The following is a 10,360-nucleotide window of genomic DNA, read 5'->3' on the forward strand; positions in this document are numbered from 1 at the left end:
AGGAGTCCCCCAGTTTGGGGAGGTGAGGAGTCCCACAGTTTGGGGAGGTGAGGAGTCCCACAGTTTGGGGAGGTGAGGAGTCCCACAGTTTGGGGAGGTGAGGAGTCCCACAGTTTGGGGAGGTGAGGAGTCCCACAGTTTGGGGAGGTGAGGAGTCCCACAGTTTGGGGAGGTGAGGAGTCCCCCAGTTTGGGGAGGTGAGGAGTCCCCCAGTTTGGGGAGGTGAGGAGTCCCCCAGTTTGGGGAGGTGAGGAGTCCCCCAGTTTGGGGAGGTGAGGAGTCCCCCAGTTTGGGGAGGTGAGGAGTCCCCCAGTTTGGGGAGGTGAGGAGTCCCCCAGTTTGGGGAGGTGAGGAGTCCCCCAGTTTGGGGAGGTGAGGAGTCCCCCAGTTTGGGGAGGTGAGGAGTCCCCCAGTTTGGGGAGGTGAGGAGTCCCCCAGTTTGGGGAGGTGAGGAGTCCCCCAGTTTGGGGAGGTGAGGAGTCCCCCAGTTTGGGGAGGTGAGGAGTCCCTCAGTTTGGGAAGGTGAGGAGTCCCACAGTTTTGGGGGTGAGGAGTCCCCCAGTGCGGGGAGGGGAGGAGTCCCCACAGTTTGGGAGGTGAGGAGTCCCACAGTTTTGGGGGTGAGGAATCCCCACAGTTTGGGAGGTGAGGAGTCCCACAGTTTTGGGGGTGAGGAATCCCCACAGTTTGGGGAGGTGAGGAGTCCCACAGTTTGGGGAGGTGAGGAGTCCCACAGTTTGGGGAGGTGAGGGGTCCCACAGTTTGGGGAGGTGAGGGGTCCCACAGTTTTGGGGGTGAGGAGTCCCCCAGTGTGGGGAGGGGAGGAGTCCCCACAGTTTGGGAGGTGAGGAGTCCCACAGTTTTGGGGGTGAGGAATCCCCACAGTTTGGGAGGTGAGGAGTCCCACAGTTTTGGGGGTGAGGAATCCCCACAGTTTGGGAGGTGAGGAGTCCCACAGTTTGGGGAGGTGAGGAGTCCCACAGTTTGGGGAGGTGAGGGGTCCCACAGTTTGGGGAGGTGAGGGGTCCCACAGTTTGGGGAGGTGAGGAGTCCCTCAGTTTGGGAGATGAGGAGTCCCACAGTTTGGGGAGGCGAGGAGTCCCACAGTTTGGGGAGGCGAGGAGTCCCACAGTTTGGGGAGGTGAGGAGTCCCACAGTTTGGGGAGGTGAGGAGTCCCTCAGTTTGGGAGATGAGGAGTCCCACAGTTTGGGGAGGTGAGGAGCTCCATAGTTCAGGGGTGAGTAATCCCACGGTTTGGGAAGGTGAGGAGTCCCACAGTTTGGAGGGGTGAGGAGTCCCACAGTTTGGGGACGGGGGATGAAGTCTAGTCCAGGGGTGTAATCATTTGTTCTCCATTACCTCTGTGTAATCTTATTAGTAAATAAACACCTCACTTAGATTTAGCCTGAAGAGTCCACACAGTCTCGGGGAGGAGGCGGCGGGCGGGGTGGTGAAGTCTATTCTAGGGGTGTGCGGCAATGACGTCATTAATCCAGTGGAGATAACGGGATACCCGGGTGTAGACCCCATATCGCCCCGGCCGCCCACACCCGATGCCCCAGGATATGATGCCCAGCAGGTGCCAGGCTCCGGAGCGCGGGTGACGGACCAGGAAGCCGCCGCCCGTGTCCCCGCCACAGGCGTCCCTCCCCCCTTCTGGCAGTCCGGCGCAGAACATGTTGGCACTGACCACCGGCCTGCGCTTTCCGATCCGGGCCGTCCGAAAGGCCCGCTGGCACCGGAGCTGGTCGACCAGGGGCAGCGGCGCGTAGCGCAGCTGGTCCCGCAGGTAGTAGTTCTCCAGCAGCCCCCAGCCAGCCACGTAGCCCACCCGCCCCGGCTGGAAGAGGCCGCCCTCCGCCCCGGGCAGGCAGGCAGGCATCGCCCCCTCCTCCCCCTCCCCGCCCGGCCTCAGCTTGATCAGGGCGATGTCGTTGTCGAAGTCATGGAGCTCCTCGCTGAAGCCCGGGTGCACCGCAATCGCCTCGATCTCCCGGTGGCTGCGGGCCAGCAGCCCCCGCATGCTGGTGCCCCTTCCCGTCCGGATCTGTGTGACGTTGCGGAGGAACTCCAGGCCCATCCGGGCCGAGCCCTTGGGGTAGAGGGTGTGGGCAGCCGTCAGCACCCAGTGCTCGCCGATAAGCGTGCCCCCCGCCCGCCCAGCCCCCCTGGCCACCACTAGCACGTGCCAGGGAAAGCTGCCCTCCGACGCCAAGGTCCCACCCAGGATCCGCTGCACTCCCGTCACTGGGTTCGAAGGTTGGCCGCACACTGCAAAAGGTGGGAGGAGAAATGGGGTCAGTGGGTCATAGAAACATAGAAGATAGGAGCAGGAGTAGGCCATTCGGCCCCTCGAGCCTGTTCCGCCATTCAATGCGATCATGGCTGATCATTCAAACTCAGTCCCTCCCCATATCCCTGGATCCCTTTAGCCTCAAGAAATACATCCAACTCCTTCTTGAATATATTTAATGAATTGGCCTCTACTGCCTTTTGTGGTAGAGAATTCCACAGGTTCACCACTCTCTGGGTGAAGAAATTCCTCCTCATCTCAGTCCTAAATGGCTTACCCCTTATCCTTAGACTGTGACCCCTGGTTCTGGACTTCCCCGCCATCGGAAACATCCTTCCTGCATCTAGTCCTGTTAGAATTTTATAAGTTTCAATGATATCCCCTCTCATTCTTCTAAACTCCAGCGAATATAAGCCCAATCGACCCAATCTCTCCTCATACGTCATTCCTGCCATCCCAGGTATCAGTCTGGTGAATCTTCGCTGAACTCTCTCCATGGCAAGAACATCCTTCCTCAGATAAGGCGACCAAAACTGCACACAATACTCATGGTGTGGTCTCACCAAAGCCCTGTACAACTGCAGCAAGACATCCTTGTTCCTGTACTCAAACCCTCTCGCTACGAAGGCCAACATTCCATTTGCCTTCTTAACCGCCTGCTGCACCTGCATGCTTAACAAATCTATTGTCGGCGAAGGAAGAGGCAAAAAGAGGGAGAGAGTCAGAGACAGAGAGAGGGATGGAGAGACAGAGAAAGAGAGTGAGTGGGAATGAGAGAGAGAGACAGAGGCAGAAAGAGAGACAGGCAGAGAGAGGGAATGAAAGAGAGAGAAAGTGTGAGAGAGAAAGAGACAGAGAGAGAGACAGAAGGAACAGAGTGGGAGAGAAACAGGGAGAAACAGAGAGAGACAGAAAGAGAGAGAGACAGAGAGAGAGACAGGCAGAAAGAGAGACAGGCAGAGAGAGAGAGAGAGATAGGCAGAGACAGACAGAGAGAGAGAGAGAGACAGAGAGAGCGACAGAGAGAGGAACAGAAAGAGAGAGAGAGACAGAGATAGGCAGAGACAGAGAGAGAGACAGAGAGAGAGACAGAGACAGAGCGAGAGACAGAGGCAGAAAGAGACAGGCAGAGAGAGAGATAGAGAGAGAGAGACAGAGAGAGAGAGAGACAGAGGCAGAAAGAGAGACAGGCAGAGAGAGAGAGAGAGAGAGAGACAGAGAGAGAGACAGAGAGAGAGAGAGAGAGACAGAGAGAGAGACAGAGAGAGAGAGACAGAGAGCGAGAGAGACAGAGAGAGAGAGAGCAGAGAGAGAGAGAGAGACAGAGAGAGAGAGAGAGAATTTTCCTCCTAAAATGCGAAAAATTCAACAAAACAAGAAACATATATTTTGACAAGCTCAGCCTTACAACCCCAAATTTCAAAGAATTGGATGACCTGTCAAAATTAAGAATAGTCCTGGGGGAGGGAGACAGACCATATCTTGGTGCCCAATATGTAACAACATGTCACAACCTGAGGAACAGTGAGGGACTAACGAGCACACCCATAGCATATATACTCTAAAAATGTTTAAATCAATACCGAATGTACCCAACGACTGTTTAAATTAATACTGAATGTACCCAACGAAGGTCAAAATTGTTTGACACCTACAGAATGTTGGAAACCTGTACTTTTTTGTTATGTAAACTTTGGCAATATGGTTCCCTGTAAACTTTCATGCCAATAAAGCATTTGAATTTGAATTTGAATTTGAGAGACAGAGACACAGAGAGAGAGAGAGAGACAGAGAGAGAGAGACAGAGGGAGACAGAGAGAGAGAGAGAGAGAGATAGAGAGAGAGAGAGACAGAGAGACAGAGAGAGAGAGCGAGAGAGACAGAGAGATAGAGAGAGAGACAGAGAGAGAGAGAGACAGACAGAGAGAGAGAGAGACAGAGAGAGACAGAGAGAGAGACAGAGAGAGACAGAGAGAGAGAGACAGAGAGACAGAGAGAGAGAGAGAGAGACAGAGAGACAGAGAGAAGGAAAACCATAAACAATGCATGCAGGGCAGAACTAGGCCAATTTCCACTAATAATTACTATCCAAAAAAGAGCCACCAAATTTTGGAAAACCTAAAAATGAGCAACCCCCACTGCTATCATTACGAAGGCTTGAAATGCCAAGAGAGGACCATAAAGAAGAACTCCCTCAGTCAACTAGTCCTGGGACTCAGTGAAGCAACCACTAACAATACTAACAATAACCAGCCCCAGGACAGTGACATCGTAGCAGAGAGAATTCGACCCAACACAATCGTCGCTAAGCAAAAGGAAAAATACCTGTCATACTGGGCAGAAACAACAAAAACCCAAAGCAAACTCAATTGCTACTTGGCCCTAAACAGACAATACAACATGGCTGAGTACCTGACCTTGGTAAAGGATAACAAACTGAGAAAAACCTTGACAAGGTACAGACTTAGTGAACAAAGCCTGGCGATCGAAAAAGGCAGACACAGGCAGACCAGGCTGCCAAGAGAGGACAGGATATGCTCTCAGTGCAGTCAGGGAATGGTGGAGACAGAGATGCACTTCCTCACAGCCTGTGGAAAATATCAGGGCATCCGGGAGAATTTCTACCAAAAATTCTCACAAATATGCCCTGAATTCAGAAATTTGAATGACGACCAAAAACTCCCATACCTACTAGGAGAAGAGAGAAACTGTGTAACACTGGCGGCACACTATGTTACAGCTTGCCATAAACAGAGGGACAACCACTAAATATAAGAAAAGAGTATATATAAATTATACGAATGTATATTTATACACTCAGGGATATATCTGTTTATACACTGTATGAATAGATCTGCGTTTATGTGTTCAACCATGAATGTATTTTGATGCTTTGGCAACATAAGATGTACCTTATCATGCCAATAAAGCGATTTGAATTGAATTGAATTGAATTGATAGAAACATAGAAAAACAGGAGCAGGAGCAGACCATTCTGCCCTTCGAGCCTGCTCCACCATTCAATATGATCATGGCTGATCCTCTATCCCAATACCATATTCCTGCTCTCTCCCCATACCCCTTGATGCCATTTGTGTCTAGAAATCTATCTATCTCCTTCTTAAATATATTCAGTGACTTGGCCTCCACGGCCTTCTGTGGGAGAGAATTCCACAGGTTCACCACCCTCTGAGTGAAGACATTTCTCCTCATCTCAGTCCTAAATGTCCTACCCCGTATCCTGAGACTGTGACCCTTCGTTCTAGAGCCCCCCCAGCCAGGGGAAACATCCTCCCTGCATCCAGTCTGTCTAGCCCTATCAGAATTTTATACGTTTCAATGAGATCCCCTCTCATTCTTCTAAACTCTAGTGAATACAGGCCTAGTCGACCCAATCTCTCCTCATACGACAGTCCTGCCATCCCAGGAACCAGTCTGGTGAACCTTTGCTGCACTCCCTCTATGGCAAGTACATCCTTTCTTAGGTAAGGAGATCAAAACTGCACACAGTGCTCCAGGTGTGGTCTCACCAAGGCCCTGTATAACTGTAGTAAGACACCCTTGCTCCTGTACTCAAATCCTCTTGATAGGTAGAGAGAGAGAGAGTGACTGTGAGGGAGAGGTTAGAGATGGAGAGAGAGACATAGAGAGGGAGCGGAGGAGAGTGAGATGGTGGAGGAGTGAGGTGGATAGATATGATGAAATATGTCATTCATCAGACTCTGTAGTTAACTGTATATATTGTATTGCCTGCTCCGGTGTTTGTACCTTGTATTGTGTATAGGGCACCGCCCCCTTTGTGTGTCGGCTCCGCCCATACCTGGCCCTACTTAAGACAAGTCCAGGCTTGTCCTGCAGTAGAACAGCAGCACGCCAGGTGAAGCTAGGTGCAGCCACCGGCATCTATTCTTTGCTAATAAAAGCCTTGTTTTTATTCTGCTAACTTCAAGTCTTGAAGTTATTGAGGCACATCAATTTTATTAGCAAAGTTTTAACGATGGATCAACTTTTGAAACCGGAACGCTTGGATTTGGACCCGCATGCTTCGGATGCATCGGCACGGTTTGGACACTGGTTCCAGTTCTTGGAATTCTTTATGGCCAATCTTTCCTCCCACAGTCCAAAGATGTGCGGGTTAGGTTGATTGGCTATGATAAATTGACCCTTAGTGTTAGGGGGATTAAATACGTGGGGTTATGGGGATAGGGTGGGATATGTGTTGGTGTAGGGGTTACGGAGATCGGGTGGGATATGTGTCGGTGCAGGCTCGATGGGCCGAAATGGCCTCTATCTGCACTGTGGGGTTTCTGTGATTCTGTGAACTCCGAAGCCGTCACAGCCTCTACAGCCACCGGAGATGTGAAACTCGGGATCCTACAGAATCGGGTAAGCCACCGGGTTTTTCCACTCATACAAGACGCCGCCAGCTACCTGGATGCCTGCAACATCCTAAAGGCCCACTATCAGCGGCCTACCAACGAAGTGTACGCCAGGCACCTGCTTGCTACCTGCACACAGCGACCCGGAGAGTCGCTAGAGGACTTTCTAGTCACCCTAAAAGTGCTTGGCAAAGACTGCAAATGCAAAGACGTGAAAGCCACGGTATACACAGACGAGCTGATTCGGGATGTCTTTATCGCAGGCCTTAGCTCTAGTTATATCCGGCAGAGACTGCTAGAGAAAACGGGCCTAGATCTGACACAGGCTGTGGACACAGCACGATCGTTGGATGTGGCTCAGAAGAACTCTGACTCCTACTCGTCAGGCCGCGCGGCCCACGCCGCCTCTATTTCCCCGCCCGGTAGCCCAACACCGTCGGGGCCCTGCTCTCCCCCCAGAAGCCCTACAACCACCGCGACGCATCGGGGCCCCAAATGCTACTTCTGCGGGCAGCCGAAGCACACCAGGAACCTGTGCCCGGCGAAAGGCACCACCTGCTTTAAGTGCGGTAAGAAGGGGCACTTTGGGAAGGTGTGCAGAGCGAACCCCGCAGGCAAAACCGCCACCGCCGCGTGCGCGCCGTGGGAGCGGCCATCTTGGACGCCATCTTGTCCGACCTCGTGGGGTCCGCCATCTTGCGAGCAGACAGCGTGGACGCCATCTTACCCGGCCTCGTGTGGCCCACCATCTTGTCCCGATCAGGGCCCTACAGTGGCGTCGATCACAGTGGACCAGTCCAGACCGCACCCACTATCCAAATCGATGGTGGACATTGAGGTAAACGGGTGCAAGGTTAAATGTTTAATTGACAGCGGGAGCACAGAGAGCTTCATTCACCCTGATCTGGTACAACGACTCTCTCTAACTATAGTCCCTACTCAGGGCAGGATCTCTATGGCCGACAAAACCCAGATATCGACTATTGCGGGTTACTGCGCGGTATGATTGTCTGTTAAAGACACTGTATATAATAATTTTAAACTGTTAATTATGAAAGACTTATGTGTGAGCGTGATCTTGGGCCTGGATTTTCAGTGCCACCACCAAAGCATCGCGCTCAATTTCGGTGGGACCCAGCCGCCCCTCACAGTGTGCGGTCTGGCTACCCTGAAGGTAAAGCCGCCTTCGCTATTCGCGAACCTTACCCCTAACTGCCGGCCAATAGCGACCAAAAGCAGGAGGTACAGCTGGGAGGACAGGCGGTTTATCACGACCGAGGTAGACAGGCTCCTGAAGGAGCGCATTATTGAACGCAGCAACAGCCCGTGGCGCGCCCAAGTGGTGGTGGTGAGGGGTAGCGAGAAGAAGTGGATGGTGATTGACTATAGTCAAACAGTCAACATCTATACCCAACTAGACGCCTACCCGCTACCCCGCATATCCGAGATGGTGAACCAAATTGCCCAATACCGGGTGTTCTCCACCATCGATCTCAAGTCAGTGTACCACCAGCTCCCTATCAGACCAGAGGACCATTCGTACACCGCCTTCGAGGCAAACGGACGCCTCTACCAGTTCCTCCGAGTCCCCTTTGGGGTGACGAATGGGGTCTCGGTCTTTCAGTGGGAGATGGACCGCATGGTCGATGACCACCACTTGCAGGCAACCTTCCCCTATCTCGACAACGTCACCATCTGCGGCCACAACCAACAGGACCACGACTCAAACCTCGCGAGGTTTCTGAAAACCGCACAAAAACTCAACCTCACCTACAACGAGGACAAGTGCGTTTTCAACACCACGCGCCTTTGCATACTAGGCAGCGTGGTGGAGAATGGGGAAATCGGACCAGACCCCGACCGATTGCGCCCCCTACGGGAGCTGCCCCTGCCCAACACTCCCAAAGCCCTGAAAAGGTGCCTGGGGTTATTCTCGTATTATGCCCAATGGGTCCCTAACTACTCCGATAAAGCCCGTCCCCTCTTGAAAGCATCCTCTTTCCCGCTCTCTGCTGAGGCCCATGCTGCCTTCAAAAGCATTAAGCAGGATATTGAGCGGGCCACGCTACAGGCAGTGGACGAGAACACTCCCTTTCAAGTGGAAAGTGATGCGTCTGACTTTGCCTTGACGGCCACCCTCAACCAGGCAGGGCGGCCCGTAGCTTTCTTCTCGAGGACCCTCCAGGGGCCCGAGATCAGACACTCCTCCATGGAAAAGGAGGCCCAAGCCATCGTGGAGGCAGTGCGCCACTGGTGGCACTACCTAGCCGGCAAACGCTTCACCCTACTTACCGACCAGCGGTCGGTAGCGTTTATGTTCAATAATAAACAGAGGGGGAAGATTAAAAATGATAAGATTCTTAGGTGGCGGATCGAGCTCTCCACCTTCGAGTACGACATCATATACTGGCCGGGGGCCCTTAACGAATCCCCCGACGCCCTCTCACGAGGGATGTGTGCCAGCGCCACCGGGGATCGGCTAAAGACCCTCCACAATGACCTCTGCCACCCAGGGGTCACACGGCTGTTCCACTTCATAAAGTCCCGCAACTTACCCTACTCGATTGAGGAAGTTCGGTCTCTGACCAGGAACTGCCGCACTTGCGCTGAGTGCAAGCCTCGGTCCTACCGCCCTGATAGAGCCCACCTAATCAAAGCTACACGGCCCTTTGAGCGGCTTAGCTTAGATTTCAAGGGCCCCCTCCCGTCCGTCGACCGCAATGTTTACTTCCTGAACATTGTGGACGAATACTCGCGTTTCCCATTCGCCTTCCCCTGCCCAGACATGACCAGCGCCACGGTCATTAAATGCCTCAACAGCCTGTTCTGCCTGTTCGGTATGCCAAGCTATATCCACACGGATAGGGGGGCGGCCTTCATGAGTGAAGAGCTACGCCAGTACATGCTGTCCAAGGGGATTGCCACGAGCCGTACCACCAGCTACAACCCCCGGGGTAACGGTCAGGTGGAGCGAGAGAACGGGACAGTATGGAGGGCAGTCACCCTAACTCTAAGGACCAAGGGCCTCCCTATCTCCCGCTGGCAGGAAGTCCTCCCAGATGTGCTCCACTCAATACGGTCACTATTGTGTACCGCCACTAATGCCACGCCTCATGAGCTAATGTTTGTGTTTCCCCGGAAATCCACCTCAGGCGTATCCATACCGTCATGGCTCTCCACCCCAGGTCCGGTACTTCTGCGGAAGCATGTGAGGGGCCACAAGACGGACCCCCTCGTGGAGCCAGTGCACCTGCTCCACGCCAACCCACAATATGCATATGTCCGGCACGCCGACGGACGGGAGGACACTGTGTCCATAAAAGACCTCGCCCCAGCCGGTAACAACAGCAACAACGACAATGACTACAACAACAACAACAACAACCGCAACAACTATTACCCACCCACTAATTTTTCATCACCCCCGGAAGTACACCAGCCAACGGTACCCCCACCACCTACTCCATCAACAACCCTGGTGGCGCCCCCGGCAGAGACCCAGGAGACCACCCGGGACACCCAGCCGGCACCCGCAGCACCGCAACCGTTACGTCGGTCACAGAGGACTATCACACCCCCGGACAGACTAAATCTGTAGAAGGGGTGAATGTGATGAAATATGTCATTCATCAGACTCTGTAGTTAACTGTATATATTGTATTGCCTGCTCCGGTGTTTGTACCTTGT

General features: G+C 53.2%; 1 protein-coding gene across 1 annotated transcript in view; it reads right to left on the bottom strand.

Annotated features, from left to right (window-relative positions):
• Positions 1–1,349: 1,349 nt before the first annotated feature.
• Positions 1,350–10,360, bottom strand: part of LOC147091219 (complement C1r subcomponent-like) — a 22,509-nt gene continuing 13,498 nt past the window's right edge. Inside the window, exon 3 of the mRNA XM_085976483.1 lies at positions 1,350–2,272. Within this exon, the coding sequence (XP_085832609.1) occupies positions 1,464–2,272 (809 nt within the window). The 3' untranslated portion in view covers positions 1,350–1,463. The remainder of the gene's footprint in view (positions 2,273–10,360) is intronic.

This window comes from Somniosus microcephalus, unplaced genomic scaffold (genome assembly GCF_052327205.1).
Source record: "Somniosus microcephalus isolate GS21.2 unplaced genomic scaffold, FLI_Smic_1.0 unresolved_chr3, whole genome shotgun sequence".
In the NCBI taxonomy this organism is placed as follows: domain Eukaryota; kingdom Metazoa; phylum Chordata; class Chondrichthyes; order Squaliformes; family Somniosidae; genus Somniosus; species Somniosus microcephalus.